General features: G+C 44.6%; 1 protein-coding gene across 1 annotated transcript; it reads left to right on the forward strand.

The window, feature by feature from the left end:
- Positions 1–17,038: 17,038 nt before the first annotated feature.
- On the forward strand, positions 17,039–23,385 carry fdxacb1 (ferredoxin-fold anticodon binding domain containing 1). The gene is made up of 5 exons (XM_083763557.1): positions 17,039–17,657; positions 19,474–19,630; positions 19,784–19,987; positions 20,906–21,064; positions 21,405–23,385. Exons 1-5 carry the CDS (start codon positions 17,462–17,464, stop codon positions 22,702–22,704), a joined length of 2,016 nt encoding a protein of 671 aa, XP_083619683.1. The 5' UTR covers positions 17,039–17,461; the 3' UTR covers positions 22,705–23,385.
- The last annotated feature ends 13 nt before the right edge of the window (positions 23,386–23,398 follow it).

The raw sequence follows: 23,398 nt of genomic DNA on the forward strand, positions 1-23,398 counted from the left end.
TTTTTTTAAATCCTCTGAAATCGTGAGAAACGACATACTATAGCATGTCCTTGGACTATACTAGAGCCATTCAACCAAACCGGTCTTTCAGATTTCTCAGACTCCATCCTGATTGGTTAAGATTGGCTTCCAAAATTCACAGGAGTGCTCAGTTTCAAACAAAATGCTGCAAATCATGAACACATCGCGTGATTTCCGTGAAATTGTGCACCCACATTCCTACTAGGCCGAGGACGAAATGCCACATGAACAATTTCAACTCAGCCTCAAGGTGGCGCTATAACTGGCCCAAAAGTGTTTTTACCTCTAACTGCACAGATCTGTGGATAACTTTGTATGCCAACTCCCTAGAGGCCAAGGAAAAACCTTTGCCTGGAATTTTTCACATCTGCTCTTTATAGCGCCACCAGGAGGCCGACATATGTAAAACACATTTTCTATTATTACTCCTTCAGATTTTATCAAAATTTCACGCAAATCGGTACACATGATCTCCATAGTCATGTGATCAAGACAGGTTTGTTTGATTTCTCATATTCCATCCTGATTGGCCACGATTGGCTCCTACAGTTTTCAGGAGTAGCAAATGGCCACAAGTCCTCAACGCAGCGTCCGATTGCGATGAAACTGTGCACGCATATTCCCACTAGGCTGAGGAAGAATCCTGGTGGAGACCTGTGCCGATTGGCACTTTATCTAGTTTATTCTACATTTCTCAATTATGCTTGAGGAACGTGAGGCATATTTCAGAATAATTTAAATGACCTGAAAGTGAAAAAGCATTGATCTCTTCATTATTATTTCAATTGACTTTTCGTATTTGCCATTTCATTTGAATTTTGCCAGCTTTATGCTTCCATATGCTGACGTCTCTGACGTTTATAACCATTAACCAGCCACCATGAGGGTGATTTTAAAGATCCTTAGAGCCTAGTGGGAATGTGCACGCAAAGTTTCACAGCATTCGCGCATTGCAGCATTTTGTTCAAAATGGTTAAATCCTGCAACAAACTTTGCCTATCTATCCTAGAGGCCAAGGAAAAATAATGGGAATATTGACACAAGACCGCAAGGTTATGTGTTTGAGTTTGACTGTACTCTGTACTGTACATTTTCACCCTTTGTCAGAGACAGTAGCTGTTACCGTCTGTTTGCCAAACCAATAAGAAATATGACTCATGGACCATGGTATGGAGTCATATTTCTCCTTGAGCTTGAGGAGATGTCACTCCTTGAGGACTACAGTATTCTGGATAACTGCCGATCCGACCGATTTCACACTGGGCTAGCACTCCCTCAGATCCGCTGCAATATATGCATGCTGAGTTTGAAGTCAGTCGGTCATACGGAACTCGAGATACACTCACACACAACTCCATATATGACCATATATGGGCATAGGTCAGTGTAGCCAGGGCCTTAGAGAGAGAGTTGCTCCACTTCTGTTCCTGCATAACTTACGGGTATGATGATGATGATGTCACATGCATACCCTCTATATATAGGCCTATGCATATCAGTTGGGTTTGTGGTCATGGACAACCAGATGTCTGTATCTGTCAATGGGTTTTCTATCCTTTGTAAAGAATTGGTTGATTGTTTATTTAATTAACCATAGTAGTTGCACCCATAGCAACCCAAAGCAAACAAAGGCAATAGATTCTGACCAATCAGATTCAACAACGCCACTGTGACGTCAACACTGGCCATATTTATATTGTTTCCCAAAGTTTCTCTGATGTTAGTATACAATTGATCTAGGTGAACATTTGTTTCTTGTACTGGAAGGACCTTATAAAAGTGCATGGTCTGCTGATAATACAAATAATTGTATATTATTTGGTTATTAAAGAAAAACATTTAGCAAGATCCAATCCATGGCCTTTCACCGCCCTAGCCCACTTGCAGAGCTATATCATCACGATAATGCAACAGCATATCAACAACGGCCTGACAACTTAGACGCCAAACCAAAGGTCTCTAACATCTCGGGCCAAACAGCGGACATTCACCGCCCTTTACACGGCCCTGCAATCCAGGGCAGCTCCCTTTCGCTTTCGCTCCATTCCAGCGAGGCAGCATCAGTGGAAGGGAGGACGATAAGCCGTCCTACAAGCCGCCCTATCAGCCGTCCTATTAGCCCTAACTCACTCGCAGCTAATTGCCATGCTCATAGTTCTTTTCCAAAAGAATTTATCATTGATGAGCATGAGGATAAGTCCACTCAGGTATTCTATAGCACAAGCAATGAAGCCAAGCCCTTTGGAATGATTCCTGTAATCAGTGCAGATGGATTTAACTTTGATAAGCATGAGGATGAGTGCACGCAGATGTTCTATAGTGACACAAGCTATGGAACCAAACTCACTGGAAGTCCTGAAATGAGTCTTTTCCCAAAAGAATTTATCATTGATGAACGTGAATATAAGGTCACTGAGGTGTTCTATAGTGATACAAGCGATGAAATGAGCCCTGAAATGACTCCTCCAAAGGAAGTTATTATGCAGGGACAAGCTAAGTGTGAGGGTGTTGAGAACACTGAAAACGTCCAAGCTAAAGCTAAAGCGGAGACCATCTCTTCTGTCCAGGGTGGTGAACATACCAATACATTCCCCAGGAAGCAGCAATGTGTCACCCATAGTCATCCTGGCAAGCTAGAGAAAAAACAAAAACGAAGGAAGGCTAGGAAGGCCAGGAAGGCTGCAAAAGAATCCATCATTCAGGGAGATAAGTGTGAGGGTAAGATCAACAAACCAAACGTGTACCCAGCTCCAGTGAGTGGCTACAACCTCCCCTGCTTCAAGCCTCAGACAGGCACTTCAGTTCAGGGTGTCGAACGCAACAATACATTACCCATAATGCAGTGTGACACTAACAGTCGCCCTGCATTTTCAATGAATGGAGTTGGCACAGCTGAAATTAGGGGCGAGGTGAACAACACCCGTCAAGAACCAACCAAAAATATGGGTCTATATTTAAACCAATTCCCAACACCCCAGAAGCCCTCGTGCTATACAAGTTGCCACTTACCGGTTACCTGTCCAACGAAGAACATTACAGCATATCACATGCATGAACCCGGTAGACCTGTATGCCTTGGACAAGTCCCTCAGCGGGATCATCTCCCTGTCACCTACTCCCAGGCTCCGGCCAATAATTATTCCTCTGCCTTCAACCCGCAACATCAGACACCATCAGCCACGGCCTTCCAGCACTTCGGCGACAACATCCCCAACTTCCAGCAACGATTCGAGGCACCTCCGCCGCAGCTGGGGAATTGGCAGGGCCATCTCATGCAGCCTTTTTGGCATCAACACCCCCCACCCCGTCAGTCTGTGCATCTTCGCAATCCCACACCCTGCCGCCCCATGCCCCAGTACAACCGCAACACCCCCTTCCACTACCCCGGCACTCCCCTCCATTCCTCCTCGGCCATCCCCCGTCTACCCGGCAACCAACAAATCCAACGATGGTTGCCCCGTCCTGCACTACGGCAAGATAATTTGCAATAACTTCAACGATGTCAAGGGCTCCAATCAGCTTCCTGCAAGCTGCTCCATATTTGCGGCCACTATTGCGGTGCCCATGGGTTGGCTTCCTGCACCGCACTAAGCCCTCCACTGAGTCCACTCCCAAATGACTATCCCACCACCTCTCCTTCCATTCTGTCATCCTTTCAATCCATGCATGCATCCATCCAGTCATCCATACATCTAAAATACATTTAGGATTGTACTGCTTGAGTACTTTTGCAGTTCCATCACTAGTGGTCACTACAAAGGCATATAGTAGACTGAATGGATGTTCAGTTTTGTACACATGGTCATTGTAATCGCCAAATGGAGTAAGAGCTGATACTCTTTCTACAGCCTGTATGTTGGATATTCTCATAACATGCCCTGACTGCTGCTCATTGCTCAGTAGCCTATGGTTAATCCCTTGCCAGGCGTGTGTGTGTGTGTGTGTGTGTGTGTGTGCTTGCTACTACATACATGATTGATGATTTGATTGGCTGAGCACGGAATGTGGTGTATGATGATAAGAGCGCCCCTCATTTCGCACAAGTGTGATTTATTTCTTCCAATCCGTCAACAACAACTATATGTTTCTGTGACTTCATAATCTCCCACCATCTCACCAGGTTACGGGATACGTGTCCATGGAGTGGTTCTAGCTAAATGGATGCAAGTTGTCCACATGGTGTATGGGATCTAGTGAGAGAAAGTGGGTCTAAAGCCCAAACCACACCAAAGGGTTGAGACGGGACGAAACGGTTTTAGCGTTCGTCCCAGTGGTGTGATATGTCCTGTTGCACGTCAACCCAAGTGATTCAACTGGTTCAATTCAATGGCCCAAACAACACCAATGGGTCGCCATGCAACTCCTCACAACTGTTTGGTTGCAAGGAGTTGCATGGCGACCCATTGGTGCGGTTTGGCTTAACATCACTGCTTGACAATAATTAATCAGTGAGACACAGACAGTGACACGAAGACAACAACCACACACAGAGTGAGACACAGACCACAATACGTATGACACGCACAACTGGGTTTAACAAGAGGGTGACAGAGAGACAGAATCTTACTCTATGCTGCATGCCCGTAATACAGTGAAAGAGAGATACAGACACGTACTGTATAATGTGCACGGGACAGACACGCCGGTCACAGAAACTATATGCAGTTACTGCATTAGACAGTTTATTAGGGGCCAAGCCCGAAGGGGCGAAGGCCCCTATTGTTTTTCTACCGTTTTTGAGGGGCACTAGCCCCTCCTATGCCCAGCTTTCCGGGTTTGTGTGAACACAAACATTGGCTTGTGATTGGCTGATCACCCCACAGCGATGATTTGATTGGCTTAGCAAAGTACATATTGAAGCTAAAAGTGAGGGCAGAAAAGTGAAGACGGAAAATGAGGACACAAATTGTGATTGGCCGGAATGAGATGATGTATGATGACAAGAGTGCCCCTCACTTCACACAGGTGTGATTTTTTTCTTCTTCCGACCGACCGGAATTCTGTGCTGTCATTCAGCAATATGGTAGAGGGTCATGGGAAACAATCAAAAACTGAAGCTCACAGTCATTCGTCAAAGGAATTCTGACCTTTATATCTCCCAATTATGTGATTGTATGAATCTTATGATAATATGATCCACTCTATCCACTCCTGGGATTTTTATAGCCTGGTTCTGTGGTTCACCACTCCCCCTTGAAATCGCATTTCTATTAATTTGTGTGGAAGAGTCTGGACACTGCATGGTTGGCTGTGGGAGTACAGCGTTGACAGACAACCTTTTCAGCCAGTCAGCGTAACAAGAAAGTGACGTCATCTGCAAAAGTCATTGGTTGGAGACTGGAGATGGCGTCACTTCTGCCTTTATGGCGTGGCCCCGTTTCATCGCTGCTTGCAGCTATATTTATTATATTCCTGGTACTTCATCATGCTGTGAACATTCTTCTGTAACATTGTTACATGCAGCAATATCATTTCAAATTCTGCCATCGAATGTAGCTGCATTACTTAAACAATGCCACTATCATACCACACCTAATCTATAAATCACATCAACACATCGTACAGATTCTACTCAAAGCAACCCACCTGCCATGACCTACCCAGTCATTTTACCCTCACAATGTTTACTCTTATGCAAGGCAGCATGCATGTTTTTTGGGTTGATGCAATATTGCATAACATTATCCCTATACCAATCGCACTTTCTGCTGCTCGCACAGCCCTATAGGTAGGTCTACCTGGCCTGACGGAAGTATGCGCTCCACGGTCGTTAATGTATATGGATCTGAAATGCAAAATATTGTGAGTTTAAATCCCATGGGTATACCATGGGATTGGACCCCTCACTTGCCGCATGCAGACATATTTCTATGGTGTGGCTCCTGGGCTGAGCCGTCTAAATAAAGAGATGGTCTGAGTGTGAATGAGTCCGTGTGCATGCGTGCTTGCGTGCGTGCGTGCGTGTGTGTGCTTGCGTGCGTGCGTGCGTGCGTGCGTGCGTGTGTGCAATGTCTGTATTTGTCGGGGGATAATTTCGTATTATGCAGCCTTCAGCAGGCCAAGGTCACTCACCATATTTTTTTTTCCCCCACCATGTGTTTTATATTTTTCTAAATATTTGACTCCAAGTAAATCTCCCTGGATGATATTTGTTTAACACTCTACTCTCCTCAACTAGGGCGCTGATTCCCTCCCTATTGTAAATAATATAATTATAACTAGATAAAGTGCCAATCGGCACAGGTCTCCACCAGGATTCTTCCTCAGCCTAGTGGGAATATGCGTGCACAGTTTCATCGCAATCGGACGCTGCGTTGAGGAGTTGTGGCCATTTGCTACTCCTGAAAACTGTAGGAGCCAATCGTGGCCAATCAGGATGGAATATGAGAAATCAAACAAACCTGTCTTGATCACATGACTATGGAGATCATGTGTACCGATTTGCGTGAAATTTGGATAAAATGTGAAGGAGTAATAATAGAAAATGTGTTTTACATATGTCAGCCTCCTGGTGGCGCTATAAAGAGCAGATGTGAAAAATTCCAGGCAAAGGTTTTTCCTTGGCCTCTAGGGAGTTGGCATACAAAGTTATCCACAGATCCGTGCAGTTAGAGGTAAAAACACTTTTGGGCCAGTTATAGCGCCACCTTGAGGCTGAGTTGAAATTGTTCATGTGGCATTTCGTCCTCGGCCTAGTGGGAATGTGGGTGCACAATTTCACGGAAATCACGCGATGTGTTCATGATTTGCAGCATTTTGTTTGAAACTGAGCACTCCTGTGAATTTTGGAAGCCAATCTTAACCAATCAGGATGGAGTCTGAGAAATCTGAAAGACCGGTTTGGTTGAATGGCTCTAGAGAGACTGTGTACCAATTTGCGTGATGTTTGGACACAATCTGTAGGTGTACTGTGCAAAAACTTGTTTTGCACAAAGCGGCCTCCTGGTGGCGCTATAACAGGCCGTTCTGGAAAGTTTGGGGCAGCGACCGGGTTAACGGTGGCCGAGATTAGCTGCTCACGGACGGACGGACAGACGGACACACGGACGGACGGACGGACACACGGACGGACGGAGTGCAAAACATACTCTCCCCCATGCCTTCGGCTGGTGGAGACAATTAATATTATACAGAAGCAATTTCAATCCACACAGGTTACCCAGGACTTAAGTCAGGAAACCCGGTTCGGGGGCATGGCACCAATGTAACACTCGTTACATTGTTGTTTTTGCTTCATAAATGTTTTTCTTTCTCTTGTATTTTAAACTTTGAACTTTGTATAAAAATGACATGTGACTACATGGTCATTATGTACAATATTTAGTATTCAAATTCCATTTTATAGTATAATTGAAGTCAATGTTGGATTCGGCAGAAACATTGCCCAAAATGTGGGGTCACATAGATATATCATAGTTTTTTTCATAAGTTGTTATTATTTTGTTTTGGCTTTCTGTTTGCAATTTTCTCAAAGCCAGGTTTGCTAGTTTAGTTTATGCATGGCAAAGGTGCTCCTGATCGGAGTGGATGCATGTGTGCCAACACTGGTTGTTGCACTAAATGCTAAGAACCACCTGTAATACCCTCCTGGACCGTCCACCTGTAGCCTACAGTATATGGGGGCCTACCAAGAGTCAGCTGATAGCAGCAACCAATGCTGGCCAGGTCACTGCCACAGACACAGACACAAGCTTGTGGGAATCAATACACTGGCATTTATCATGAAGGAATCCCACTCCTGTACTGTACCTATGTGGATGTATATTGTACCCAGATGTATGACCATTTATGTGGCAGCAGCTCTCATTCCAATCCCTACCGCTGTTTGTACCACCTCCTGTGCTAACTGCTTGTGTGTATGTAAAAGATCTTGTCAGGCAGAAATGTGAGTCCTGAGTCCGTATATTGCGGATTGAGTCATGATCCCAGGAACCCTGGGGAGATCCAAGGAATTATAGGCCAAAAAGTGAAGTGGCCTGTAAAGTTGTGCTTTACAGGCCACTTAATCATAAAAGTACACAATCATAAAAGTAATGCTGGCTAAACTATCTTAAAACAAAAGAACAGTGACTAAAAGTGTCTAAGCGGAAATACTGTACATGTAGGAAGCACCACTGAATGGATTTACAATGATGATGTGCAGATCTGTTTACATGTGATTGCATTTGGTGCTGGAAGCTCTAACCAACCACTGCCAGGCAAAGGTAGGGTGAGATTGTTGAAATACGATTTGATTGATTGATTGAACTTGAAAAATAAATCACATACAGTACTGTATCTGTCAAAAGGTTATTTCATTTATGGCCGTGTGTGTGTGTGTGTGTGTGTGTGTGTGAACTGAGTCACATGTTGGAGGTGGGGAAGGTAGCGGAGAGAAATATGACAGAAAAATAACAATCAATAATAAAAACATTTGTATAATTAACAATATAAAAGGCAACTAAAATAAGAAAAACAACATGGATGGAACCGGCTATACAATTGGCTATTTCCATTATGCGTGCGTGTGTGTGTGTGTGTGTGTGTGTGCAACTGTGCGTGCGTGCGTGTGCCTGTGTACTGAGTCACATGTTAGGGGTGGAGAAGGAGAGAGAGATACTGTATCAGAGAGAAATATTATTAAATTAAATTAAAAATCAATAATAAATTAATTCAATATAAACTAAACTAAAATAACAAAAACAACATTTGTTGAACCTGCGGTTCAACAAAACAATAATAACAATAATAATAATAATAATAACTCAAATTTATATAGCGCCTGTATGTAGACTGTAGAGCCTATATGACTCTTTACAATTACAAGAATAAACAAACTATTTGCCAAAAGCCTGAGTGAACAAACGTTTCTTCAGTGCAGAGTCCAATGTTTGCGCCTGGCGAATCTCCATGGGGAGAGTTCCAGAATGTACCAGGCCAGCCTGCCACACTGAAAGCTCTATTACAGAGGGTCCGCTCATTGGTGGTGAGGAGTCCTTTAATAAGACAGAAGACCTCAGGTTGCACACTGGGACAGGTACCATGAGACTAGAGAGATTTATAGGTGAGGAGGAGCAGGTTGTTGGTGATGCGGAACTTAACCAGAAGCCCAGTGGGTGTTTGAAGGGTGGGTGTGATGACTGTGCTGCCAGGGATTGTCACCAATGTCCTTTCTTGAATATTTCGACGAATACGATTTCAAGAAGTCCCTACTATTGCCAAAGAATATGAACGTTTTAACAACTTGCACCTTTGACTGGATTCCCAAAGGGACCTATACTATAGGCCCCCTCCTGTATTGCTCACTAAGATCTTGACATAAAATAGCGGAACTACAAGCTTGTAACAAGTCACTATGTGATGCGTTGTGAGCTTGCAGATCTGCTATATTCACAGACGTTCCCTCCAGTATAGGGGTTCATGTGGTTAAAGCTTGAATGAAGCTTCAAGGTGAAAATGACAAAGCTAGAGAAATTGAACCCACTAATAATAAAAACCTATACTACTACTTAGTTACTACTACTTATGTCTCCTAATTTTATCAAGTGGGAGATGTTCACACTATTGTAGACAGTGAAATTCCTCTCAGTAAATGTAGTGTAAAGCATTATCCTTCATTCCAAACATTCATCAATCAACATTTAAAATAAACATGTTTACATTATTAAAATACAACCATACAGTATAAACCATTTTGTCTGCTTATAACAGAGCCGACTAAATGTTTTTTTTTGTTCAAAAGTCAACGGCCCTCGTTTGCTCTATCATATTATGATATAGCGCCGACGAGTGCTGATGACCTTTGCATCCCATCTCCTGCACAGTAGAATGTACATCCCATTTCCCGAGGGGAGGGATGGGCCGGCTGCAGTATCCAATAACTAAAGACTTTAATTGTCTCCACCAGGCCGAAGGCATGGGGAGAGAGTATGTTTTGCACTCCGTCCGTCCGTGTGTCCGTGTGTGTGTGTGTGTGTGTGTGTGTCCGTTAGCAGCTAATCTCGGCCACCGTTAATAACCCGGTCGATGCCAAATTTTGCACACACACTCCCTGGATGCCAACGATGAACCTCTGCCCCAAACCTTCCAGAACGGCCTGTTATAGCGCCACCAGGAGGCCGCTTTGTGCAAAACAAGTTTTTGCACAGCACACCTACAGATTTTGTCCAAACATCACGCAAATTGGTACACAGTCTCTCTAGAGCCATTCAACCAAACCGGTCTTTCAGATTTCTCACACTCCATCCTGATTGGTTAAGATTGGCTTCCAAAGTTCACAGGAGTGCTCAGTTTCAAACAAAATGCTGCAAATCATGAACACATCGCGTGATTTCCCTGAAATTGTGCACCCACATTCCCACTAGGCCGAGGACAAAATGCCACATGAACAATTTCAACTCAACCTCAAGGTGGCGCTATAACTGGCCGAAAAGTGATTTTACCTCTAACTGCACGGATCTGTGGATCTGTGTGAGACCTGTGCCCAGAAGGGCACTTTTTCTAGTTTATACATGCACTAGTTCTGACAAAGGTTCCAATTAAAGTGCTCAAACGCCTCGGGGAGCCTCCTCTTCCCTTTCCCTTGGCTTCTCCAGAAGCAAAATTACAAAAGTGAGACGTCCTTCAACATGATGGAACATGATCGATTTCAGGGTTGCGGATAGAGGATCCAGAGGGGAGGCGAGGAGGTGGAAACATGACGGTTGGAATTTGGCTTGAGACAGCAGGTTGACAAAACAAAGGAAACGAAAGTTGTGGGAGCACACGGGTTCCATGGGCGAATGGCGCATGCACGGGACGAAACGTCCATGGACGAACGGCACATGCATGGGATGAAAGATCCATAGGAGAATGGTGCATGCGCGGGACAAAAGCACGGTGCATGTTCTCCGACCTAGGATTACTGAAGCACACAGGGGCTGAACTATTTATTGCCAGGGGCTGAACATAAGGAAATACAGAAGCACGTCCATGACTTCTGTCACCTGTCTCCTGCACTTTTCTGCGTTTGTAGCCGGCTCCATCCACAGTCTCCTCACCTTCATCACGGCAATGTTTATTCATTAACCAGGCAGGATGACTAAGAGTCTCAAACTGCATCATGCGTCCTAATGCATCACTACGCATCTCACCCTGACCTGAGAAGGTGGCCTGTGACGTGAAGTGGGGGAGGCTGACACTCACTGGAGCTGAGTGCACAGCCTCCAGTGGCATGTAAGGATTGTTGGTTTTAACCTCACACATATCTCCCTGAATGACAGATTCTTTTGGAGGACCGTTTACAACCGAATTCTTCCACAGTCTCCGAGCCGTCCTGGACTTCCTAGCCCCCCTTCCTTTTCGTTTCTTCTCTAACTTGCCTGGATGACTATGGGAGAGGCACTGCTTCCTGGGGAATGTGTCTGTAGGCTCATAACCCTGAACTGAAGTGGTGGTCTCTGGCCTGATGCATGGGAGGCCGTAGGCACTTGTGAGTGTAGAGTATGCAGCACTGCTGACCTCCAGTAATGGCTTGTAAAATCTAATGGCCTCCAGAAGACTGTTTTCAGTGCTCTCATCCTCACACGTATCTCCCTGAATGATAGATTCCTTTGGAGGAGCATTTACAACTGACTTCCTCCGTGATCTCCGAGCCTTCGTGGTCCTCCTGGCCTTCCTTCGCTTTTTCTCTGCCCAGCCAGGATGACCAAAGCACCCAGGAAAAGGACTTGTTTCAAAGAGCTTGGCTCCAATCCTCGTGTGTTCCGGAAGTTTAGGGAAGTCCTCCCTTGGAATCTTTGAAACAAACATGCTCTCACCATGATGAAGGGATAGACGGTCAGAGTACTGGTTTCTTTTCTGGGTGCACCCAGAGTCCTCCGACAGATTATCTGCAAAGTATTCAGGCCTTTGCCAAAAATGTTTATATTCTACACGACACAGAGGACTATAGCTTGCTGCATATCGCAGAAATGTTTCTTCCTCTGGAGACAATAGAAGGCTCTTACTCAGCTCCTTTGATCCCCGACACAGAGCTGCAGGTGGGCTAAGGTACTTGAAGCACACAGGGGGTTTTATTGAATCAACATACGGAATCACCAAAGTCACAGCCTCTTCACCTTCCTCACCTTCATCGCATTTATTAATTGACAAGGAGGGAAGACTATTTGTGTTACATTGAATTGTGTGAAACTCATTGATTGACTCATCACCCTGAACTGAGAAGGTGGTCTCATGCTTGTTGCAATGTTTGCTGGACTCCAGAAGACTCTTCTCAGCACGTTCAGCCTCACACTTACCACCCTGAATGGTAATAAACTTTGGAAAAGGACTTGTTTCTCTCTTACACTTTTTCTTTGGAAAAGGACAAATGTCACCCTCACACTTATCTCCCTGATTGATTATTCTATTTGAAAAATGATTAATTCCACCCACATATCTATCTCCTTGAATGATTTCCTGTTGAAAATGACTTGTTTCACCCTCATACTCAACTGATTGAATTATAACGTCCTGTGGAAAAGGACTCGTTTCAATCTCACACCTATCTCCCTGTGTAATAAACTCCTTTGGGAAAGGACTCATTTCATGAGACCCTCCCAAAGAGTTTGGCTCAAACGGCCTGGAAGTGAGCCTTCTTAAGATGTTCACTTATCTCAGTCATATATCCCAGCCTTTCTTCCACTCTGAAACTATGCCATACTGACTGGGAATATAAATTATAGACAGTGACATCATAATGACGTTGACAGCTCTGATTGGTCAATCAAGGCCTCATGCCACTGCACAACAGACATCTACTATATGCGCCACGTCTCTGCGTGTGTACCAGTCTATGGTGTGTACGTCTGTGTGTGTAAATTACGTAATAATTAAACATCAAAACATTAAACGCCATTGACATTGAAGGGAAAATGTACATCATATATTAACGAGAAAATCAGCTAACCAATCACATGCAGGCAACAGGCATTCTGATTGGCCAGTATGAGATGATGCATGATGATGTATGATGATAAGAGCTGATAATTCCGCTAAATATACGTAAATTAAGCATCAAAACATTAAACGCCATTGACATTGAAGGGAAAACTTACGAGCAAATCGGCTAACCAATCACATGTTGGTGGGAGCGCTTGGCCAATAAAGGACCACCTTATGTACCTTATGTTAGCAATGTCAAATGTCCGCTAACATAAATTGATGTACGATGACAAGAGCGCCCCTCATTTCACACAGGTGTGATTTTTTGGTGAAGCTCTAGCTCAGGATATCCGTCTATGACAGGGTTTGTGTGTGTGTGTGTGTGTGTGTGTGTGTGTGTGTGTGTGTGTGTGTGTGTGTGTGTGTGTGTGTGTGTGTGTGTGTACGTGTGTGTGTGTGTGTGTGTGTGTGTTGCACCTAACTCAAGTGATTTTCATGTATTTTCTTTCTTTAAGCCTTTCAGCCTTTAAAATAGTCAGTAACTTGCATAGCCGTAGAAGTAGTCAAGTTATTAAGTACTCAACAACTAAAATAAAACCATTTTACACATTTACACTCTCAAGAGTTAAGAGTCAACGCACGTTGTGTGCGTGTGCGTCTTTATTTGCGGGCATGTTTGTGTCTATGTATTTGTACTCCTCTCTGCCTTTGCCCACTCACTAACCACTGCTAAAACCTCCTTCTACCACACCAAAATCCAATCCTGTACTTCTAACCCAAGGAAGCTCTTCTCCACTTTCACCTCCCTCCTTAAACCCCCTCCCCCCACTCAACCCTCATCCCTCACTGCTGATGTTTTTGTCAACTACTTCGAGAAGAAGGTTGATGATATCAGCAGCTCCTTTCCTCCCCTCCCACATAAAGTGGCATCTGACTCAACCAACACCAACCCCAACATACCATACATGTCCTCCTTCTCTCCTCTTTCCCCAGACGAGGTTCTACAACTAGTAACATCCTCTAGACCTACCACTTGTCCTCTTGACCCTGTCCCGTCTCCAATCTTCCAGACCATCGCACCTGATCTGCTCCCCTTCATCACCTCCATCATCAACACCTCAGTAACCTCAGGCTGCGTCCCATCTGCCCTCAAGTCAGCCAGAGTAACACCACTCCTCAAAAAACCAACCCTTGACCCCTCAGATGTCAAGAACTACAGACCGGTATCACTCCTTTCATTTATTTCTAAAACCATTGAACGTGTCGTCTCCAACCAGCTCTCTCTCCATCTCTCACAGAACAACCTGCTGGATCCCAACCAGTCCGGATTCAAGAAGGCCCACTCCACAGAAACTGCCCTGCTGGCAGTCACAGAAGCGCTACATGCTGCCCAAGCTGCTTCCCACTCTGCAGTACTGATTCTCCTAGACCTATCAGCAGCATTTGACACAGTGAACCACCAGCTGCTCCTAGAAACCCTAGCGGAGCTAGGCATCGGTGGAACGGCACTAAAGTGGTTCTCCTCCTACCTCACCGATCGGACCTACCAGGTTTCCTGGAAAGGTCTGCTATCATCCCCCCGAACCCTCCAAACTGGGGTCCCACAGGGATCTGTACTTGGTCCCCTCCTTTTCTCACTGTACACTAAATCCCTTGGCACTATCATCTCTGCTCACAATATATCCTATCACTGCTACGCCGATGACACACAACTGTTCCTATCCTTCCCCCCCTCTGCCACTCAGGTGGAAGAGCGCATCACTGCATGCCTGGCTGACATATCACAGTGGATGTCCTCCAACCACCTCAAGCTGAACCCAGACAAGACTGAGCTTCTCTTCTTCCCAGCTAAGTCCTGCCCTATGCAGGAGCTAACTATTTCCGTAGACAACGCCCTGGTAACGTCTGTCCCAACAGCCAGGAATCTTGGTGTTGTCCTGGACAGTCAGCTCTCGTTCAAAGCTCACATCACAGCTGTCACTCGATCATGTAGGTTCACACTCTATAACATACGACGAATTAGACCGTTCCTCACCCAGGAATCAGCCCAGCTCCTAATCCAGACAACAGTCTTGTCAAAACTCGACTATTGTAACTCCCTCCTTACTGGCCTACCAGCATGTGCACTTAAGCCTCTCCAGCTGATCCAAAATGCAGCAGCTCGCTTGGTCTTCAACCAGCCAAAATTCTCACATGTCTCCCCCCTGCTCCGCTCCCTCCACTGGCTCCCGGTCGCTGCCCGCACAGAATACAAAACTCTGATGCTGGCATTCAAAGCAACCAAAGGTATGGCTCCCCCATATCTTACAAGTATGATTGAACCCTACAAACCCTCCCGCGCACTCAGATCAGCCAACGCAGGGAAACTGGAAGTACCCTCACTAAAAACGCCGGGACAACGCTCCACACGTCCCAAACTCTTCTCCCTTCTGGCTCCAAAACTGTGGAATGCACTTCCCATTGCAGTCAGAACTGCAGCATCACTCCCAATCTTCCGCCGTAGCCTGAAAACCCACCTTTTCAGACTCCATCATGGCCCATAGCACTTACCCTAACCCCTTAGATAGCATTTCTGTTGGCTTAGATAGCATTTGACACAGACTTATAGCATGTTATGTAGACAGCACTATAATTGTATTGTATATAGTCATAGCACGCCATAGTACATATGTATAGCATAGTAGTGAATATGTATAGTTTATTATGTATAGTGTATGTATAGTTTCATCATATAGATATTCCACTGTTACCTTCTTAGCTTACGCATGTTTCATGATAAATGCTTTTATGTGATGTATTCCCATGCTTTTGTTCTTGCCTAAATGTAAGTCGCTCTGGATTAAGAGCGTCTGCTAAATGCCTAAATTGTAAATTGAAATTGTAAATTGTACGTGGACAGGTGTGTGTCAAGAGTACATTTAAACATCTGCATTACTCAAGTTAATTTACAATGCTTCTATTTGAATGATAAATCATCTATTTCTGTACGATACTGTAGTTACAAAATGCCAGCAGGGCATACCATGCAGGATGAATAGTGTGTGGAGTGGTGTGGTCTGGGTGCTTTCTGATGTTTCTATGTCCATAAAGTGATTTTTATGTCCCAATTAAAGAGACATTAAAATAGTAGGCCTACACCTTAACTAACTAGTCAAGTTATAGTCCTACTCCTTTTACATACTCCTTTTACATTACAATGGTTACAAAAGGCTTCAGTAGACTTTCACTGTCCATGTTATAGATTGCACTCTCTCTCTCTCTGTCACACACACTGTTTTTAGGGACTAGCACTCACCCCGAAAGTATAGATATCTCACCTCATCAAAAGGGGTGAGTTGTCCAGTTACCTTCGCTGGGGCCACGGGGCGACTGTTCTGCTGCAGGGGGCGACTGTTCTGTGTCAATCACAAAATCACACCTGTGTGAACTGTGATGGGCACTATTTTCATCAGACACACATCATCATACATCTCATTCCGGCGAATCCGGCCAATCACAATTTGTGTCCTCACTCCTATCCTCACTTTTGTCTTCAATGTTTGTGTTTACACATTTTTGTCTTCAATGTTTGTGTTTACACAGACCATCAACATATGGAGGGGCTAGCTAGCGCCCCTCAAAAATGGGTGTGAGTACTGAGTATAGGCAGAGATGGGCAGTAGGCCTATTTGAAATACATGTATTTGAAATACGTATTTGAAATACTTTTTTGTATTTTGTAATTTGTATTTCGATGGGGATAAAGATGTATTTTGTATTTTGTATTTAGATACATTTTTTGACCCAGTATTTGTATTTTGTATCAAAATACATTTTCAATGTATTTTGCCCATCTCTGAGTATAGGTTTAAGTTTACCCCACTTCAGGGGCATTGACATGAGTGGGCCTGGGTGGGAAAGCTCACATATAGCTCACATATAGCCCATGTATTTTTTTATAAATAGGCTACATGAATAATGTAATGTACTGCTGGACAAAATCTTTTGGGAAATATACACCATAATGTTCAGTCACTACTTAACCTCGCCTCACCAGGCTTTCGTCACTACTAGGTGTCACACGGGGAAAGGTTCCGGGATTTGTTTCTCATCGGACCATTCTAACTGTAACACACACATTAACGTCATTCGAGAAGCAACACTTGGTTGTGTGTGATATTGTGGCATAATAATAACGTTATTATAATATACGCTTTGTTACATTACGGTAAGGCAAGCTGTAACCTGAAAAACATTTGAACGTGTCAACATTCTGGGCTACCTTTCGCTTCGATTAACAACAGAACGAAAAGCGTTATTTCAACCTTTTTACAGTATGATTTCAACACGACTTCGCATCAGAGGATCTCGCCACTTGATGCTCATGACAACGGCGACGGTTTCCGTCACGGCGGCAGCAGCGTTCATTGGCAGGAGGACTACGGACTCGCTCAGGAGGAGAACATAGTTAATACCATTCATTTAAAAGCATTCCCCCTTTTCCACCTAGTAGAAACAGAGAGGGAGCAAGTTACGTCTGCAGCTTTACTGTCATCATCTTCGTGTAATTTATCCCGACATGTCTACTCATCATCATCATCATCATCGAGCCGTGTTACTGGTGGGAGAGGGGAACTTCTCGTTCTCGGCAGCTCTGACTCAGTTCTCCCGGTTCTCCGAGGCAGAGACCATCACGGCCACCTGCCTGCAGAGCCAAGAGGGGGCACTACAGCAGGAGGGCGCAGCCTCCAACATTCAGATCATAAAGGACTCTGGTGTGTGTGTGTGTGTGTGTGTGTGTGTGTGTGTGTGTTTGTGTGTGTGTGTGCGTGTCCTTGAGGACTCCTTGATTGTCTTTTTTTTTTTTTTCATTTATATTTTTTGTCCCACGATTTTGTAACCCATTTTTCACCCCTGTGTCAATCATCCTGTGATGTGATCCTGGGCTCTACACACCCTCCGCCAACCTAGGGAGAGCAACGGACTTAACTCATGCTTCCTTCATGCTTGAGTGTCCAAGTTGTTCCTTTACACCTGACAGGGGGGAGTTTCCCTGGGTGGACGTAGCGCGTGGAAGGAACACGTTATTCCAACCAGTTCCTTTCCCCTCCATCAGGCGTCCCTGCTGGCCAGGGGGAGGCAGTTTAGAGACCAGGATTACTGCATGTTTTTGTGAGGGTACCTACCCTAGGGGACACGGGGAGAACATGCAAACTCCACACAGAAAGGCCCTTTCGCCAACCCCGCCTTCGGGTATGGGCACTGATGACGCGGAGGAGGAAACACGCCGCCAGCACCCACAGCGCCCCGAGCGGGAATCGAACCCAGGACCTTCTAGCTGTGAGGCGACAGCACTACCAACTGTGCCACCGTGCCCCTGACTCCTTGATTGTCATTTTCCTTCCTTCTGCTTGATTTGGTGTCAAACTCCCCAAATTCACCAGAACACAGGGAATTACGTATACTTTGTTAAAAAGTCGTCTGTCTGTCTGTCTGTCTGTCTGTCTGTCTGTCTGTCTGTCTGTCTGTCTGTCTGTCTGTCTGTCTGTCTGTCTGTCTGTCTGTCTGTCTGTCTCAGCTCACACACACACACACACACACACACACACACACACACACACACACACACACACACGTCAGTCATATGTGAGCCCGTTTATGTAGGGCCTGGATTGAGATCCACTTAAAGCCCTAAAAATAATCTAAAATAAGATTATAAAAAGGTGGAGAAATAATGCATAACATAAATGAAATTGAGGGTTTATTGTGAATGCCAGGGGGTGGCAAACTGGCAATTGCCAGCACCCGATCCCCTGGGACCTCTTTAATTGATTGAACATTTTATTAACAGTCACAGTTTGAGGAAAGTACAGTTCAATACATATTTCTTGCCAATCCCACCAACTTCGGCACATCATGCCTTGGGTCCTCGGTGATTAGTTACACACCCAAAGTTTGAAATAGACCAGTTACCAGTATCGAGATATGTGCAGCACAGACGGATACAAAGAGATTTCGTGCCTTTGTAGATAGAAGATAGGTGACATACTGTAGGTGAGTTCAGATGCACAGAAATGTTAGAAACATTTGTCTATAAATCCAGGTAGTCCACAATAAAAAAAGGTTTCAACAACTGAACAGCCTATAGCCTGACCTAAGCAGAGACATTTCTGGTCTAGAGGGGCGGGTCGCGCCTCAGAAATGCGCGCACCCTGATTGGATCTCATCGATCTGTCCGTCACCCCCGGCCCCTCCTCTCCCCCCTAGTGCAGCGCTACGTCACATCATTTAGAGCGACGCCCACCCGGAAGGGTTGACTCCCACTTTTAGACTGGTTCAGCCCACGGCTTTTTCCAGGCTTTCATCTTTCGCGCAGACGAAATGAAAGCCTGGGTATCGAGGCTAAACAGCCTATAACGTTAACAGCTAACTTCTCAGTATAATATAAATACTAGCAATACTGTACCTTGGACTAAGCTGAACCCTAACTCATCACACAAACTGGCTAACGTGTTTAATTTGGCAAAAAAATAAGAAAAAAAAGTGTATGCATGAATGCTGCATTTATTATGTCTTGTGTATCCTTTACAGGTGGAGTGGTGCTGTATGAGGTGGACTCTACAAAGCTTGGAGAATGTGCAGCTCTGCAGGGTCTCGTATTTGACCGTGTCGTATTTAACTTTCCTCACTGCGGACGAAAGAGTGGCGTCAAAAAGAACCGTGAACTCCTTAAAAGTTTCTTCCTGAGGTAGGTTATATTGATTTTTTTATGGGTAAGGTAACCTTTAATTGGACTAAAATAGCAAGTATGTGGATTGCGAATCATCAGTCCTGGTGGTTTTTACAGGACAGCACATCCTACTGAACACAAGTTTTTGTTGCTTTCATGCTGTGGGCCCAGCTGTGTTCAGATGCTAAGCGAGGAAGGGGAGATACATGTTGCCCTGTGCAACGGGCAGGGTGGCACACCAGCCGACCGACCACAGAGGGACTGGCACAACAGCTGGCAGATTGTTGCTATGGCAGCAGAGGCGGACCTCATCTTAAGCGATGTCCATCCTTTTGATGATGAGAAATACAAGGACTACAGGTGTACTGGTTACAGGTAAGGAGATGGAAGGTGAGTGTTACAGCAGTGATTCGCAACTTCTTTCAATTAAAGGACCGGACCCCCAATTTGATCCCCCATTTGATACCATTTCTCTGTGACCCCAATGTACACTGTCAAAATGTACACTTGGAACCAAGTTCCATTTGTACTCTTGTTTACAGACCCATACGAGTCCATTCCTGACCCTAAGTGGTCACATGGTCAGATCTCAACCAGATGTTGAGAACCACTGGTGTTACAGCATGGAAGCACAGAATGCGTGTGTGCACAGAATTTGCTTTATAAAATGTTTATTCCAGGTGATTTGTTTTAAGATAAAGATAAAGAAAACTTTATTGTCCAGTACATTTACATAAAATGGAAATTTGTCTTTGGCACACTGGCAGTCAGTTACAACAATAAAACATTACGTAAAATACACAGATGCATTAAAATACTATATAAAATGCATTCACATAAACACAGCAACAGTGATCATGAACAGTGGGGGTTAGGTGAACTATTTAAACATTTTCTTATTTAAAATGTCCACAGCAGTTGACACAAACAAAGTTTTGTAACCCTTCTTTTTAGCTAGTTTTGTCAAATTCAGAGCTTAGAGGGTGGGTAGAATCATTGTAAATCTGAATTGCTTTTTTGGTTATGGAGCGGTTGTATATGTCCTGAAGTTGCAATTGTTTGTCTCCAATGATCTTACTTGACTGGTTGACTACCTGGGTGAGTTTGTTTTTTATCTCTAACTGAGAGATTCCCAAACCAGGACACGATGTTAAAAGTGAGAACACTCTCAGTGAGTGATCTATAGACCATGGTCAGGGTGTGTTTGCTAGCATTAAAACTTCTCAGTTTCCTGAGAAGATAAAGCTGCTGCCTTGCCTTTTTGTAGTTTTTACACTGTTTTCTGGTGTGCAGGAGCCAGGACAAGGGCTTCCACGTGGAGAAGGCTTTGCTTCACGTGTTTGCACGCAGCCTTCCCATCGGCACTGCCCAGAGGATCACAGTGGAGGAGACCGTTGAGGGGGAGAAGCTTCGATACGATACAATTGCCGAACTAAGCGATTACATATTCAGGTAATAATACGGAATGAAACAGGTTCTAATTATGTACCTACTGTATATAGATAGGGAATCTGAAATTGTAAAAGTTGTCCCCTATCCTTTATATATATTTTGATTTTGATTTTACACTGACTTATGTCAACAAAATCATGTCGGCTTTCATATCTTTGTTTGTTTTTTGTTTGTAAGATGTTTTCACTGGTACCTAAGGCTTGTTTTATATCTCAAGAGTGTAACGTTTCTTCTCTATATTTATTTTTAGCCCACATTATATCGCAAATTAACGAAACTACACTAGACCATGAAAATATAAATGTGTTGCACATGCTTATGGTCACTGTTATTTTTTCAGGGGATTTCTCTCTCCGACCTCGGTCCATCCTGTTCGGCTGGTTCAAGACTTTGTGCTGAAAGGATTGGCGGAGAAATGGACTGTCTCCATGATGTCTGAGTCCGTCCCCTTCCTCCTCACCCCCAAACGACTACAGAGGTGCTTTCATGAGAACGATGACACACAATGCTACCAGATACACCACCTTCACTTAAACACCACCTCACCAGGCCATCCTTTGACAGAACATCACTCAGGTGGGGATATACAAAAAGATGACTCCACCTTACGGGACGGTCACAAACCTGCGGACACACTGGTCACTGTTTTAAGCATGTGCGTAGTTTCAGACAAAGTGAGCAAAGGTAAAAGCCAAGGAGCCGAAAACCCGGGGTCGGCTTTCTGCCTCGAAACTGATTTTGAAGAGATGAGGGGTGTTTTTGTGCTGCGCCCATCACTCCTTCCCCAGATGGAAGAGCTTCTGACTCATATCCGAGAGGAAGAACAAAGACGTGGGCTAAAAAGTGCTGCAAAGAATAATTTGGAGAGAGAGGATAATAGCGGTGATGTTGAAGCTAAAGGGAATGCCAATGAAACCCCCAATGGGGACAGGAATGGCTTCACTGAGCTCCTATTTGGAATCAGTGGTCTGGTCTTCAGAAATGTTCCTATCAGCCCTTGGGCCACACCTGCCTTTCACCAGCTGGTCCTCTGTGGAACGTTCCCTGTGGCATGTGAACCAATCAGATCTCTAGGCCAGAGCCTGGAGACCCTGCTTGCTCCCTACGGAGTCACCCTGGTTACAGAACAGGGATACCTGTGTCTAACTGCACAGCCAATGGGACTGTTAGGGAAGGTGTTTAGTAGTGACATCAGTAACAACACCGGCGAAATTAGCGTCAACGTGGCCTTAAATTTGGATCTCCTCGCCGTGCTCCTGTTCTCGCTACCTGATTGGCGGTTGCTTTGGACGCATGATCCACGTTTCTTAAAGCACTTTGAACAATGCCTGTCACCAGGCGAAGCATTCTGCCCATTCTCCCTGTTCCCCCAGCGCTTCAGCTTTGATATCAGTTTCTGGGCAGGACCAGCCTGGGAGGAGAAGGACTTCCACGCTGTGGTCAGAGAGGCCAGCAATGGCACCGTCAATCAGGTTAAGCTTATTGATACCTTTTCACACCCAGACCTTATTCAGACCAGCTACTGCTACAGGCTGATCTATCACTCGCACTCTCATGCACTGTCACACACGCACGCCCTCCGTCTACACAGATGCTTGGAATCACTGCTGTCAACTCGATTACAGGTCACCATCAGGTAGCTGGATCTTGGAAAATCACATCCGAGGAGAAACTGACAAATTGTTGGGTTTGTTGGCTAATTTGTATCTGCAGAAATGTGGAGACTGATTGTGTTATTACATGTCCATTGTTGTTGTTCAATGTCAGTAATTGTGATGCATGTCACATGTGTGTGATTGTATTTTAATCTCATCAATGTTATCAAACTTCTTGTGATCCTATCTTGAGCTATGATATTGCCAACAAAATTGCTCAGGTACTGTTCAGGTCTGTTTGGGACTTTGTGTAGTTGTACTGTATGCTGTTTTGGTCTAGTTGTGAAATGTAATATAATAGCCTATTAATATACGGGTCTACCAACATCATACCCCTCACGCTGGGTCACCTGAGTGAGGGGGTATGATGTTCGTAGACCCGAACCCCCGTTGACCTCAGGATACATCACTGAGGATACGTCCCAGGTGCATCCATGCAATGTATTTTTTAGTTCTATAGGCATAATTAAAGGCTATTACCAAACATATCACGTGGTACATAAAGAAAACACATCAGTGACACCTTTGACTTGAATCAGCTTACTCAGGATTTCAGAAACCACATTGTACCAAGAGACCTTTCCACTTTTGTCATTCTTTCATGTTTTTGTGACCATACTGTATGGTCTGCGGTTTTATTTTGCGATGAAATTTAGTTTAGCTTTTGTAGATGTAGAAA

The sequence above is a fragment of the Protomyctophum parallelum genome (assembly GCF_964188405.1).
Source record: "Protomyctophum parallelum genome assembly, chromosome: 1".
In the NCBI taxonomy this organism is placed as follows: domain Eukaryota; kingdom Metazoa; phylum Chordata; class Actinopteri; order Myctophiformes; family Myctophidae; genus Protomyctophum; species Protomyctophum parallelum.

Bases quoted from the DNA above. Each gene is read 5' to 3' on its own strand.
- fdxacb1 (XM_083763557.1), top strand. From the start codon at position 17,462: ATGTCTACTCATCATCATCATCATCATCGAGCCGTGTTACTGGTGGGA. The intron at 17,658-19,473 runs GTGTGTGTGTGT...TATCCTTTACAG, and splicing joins TCAGATCATAAAGGACTCTG to GTGGAGTGGTGCTGTATGAG. The intron at 21,065-21,404 runs GTAATAATACGG...TTATTTTTTCAG, and splicing joins CTAAGCGATTACATATTCAG to GGGATTTCTCTCTCCGACCT.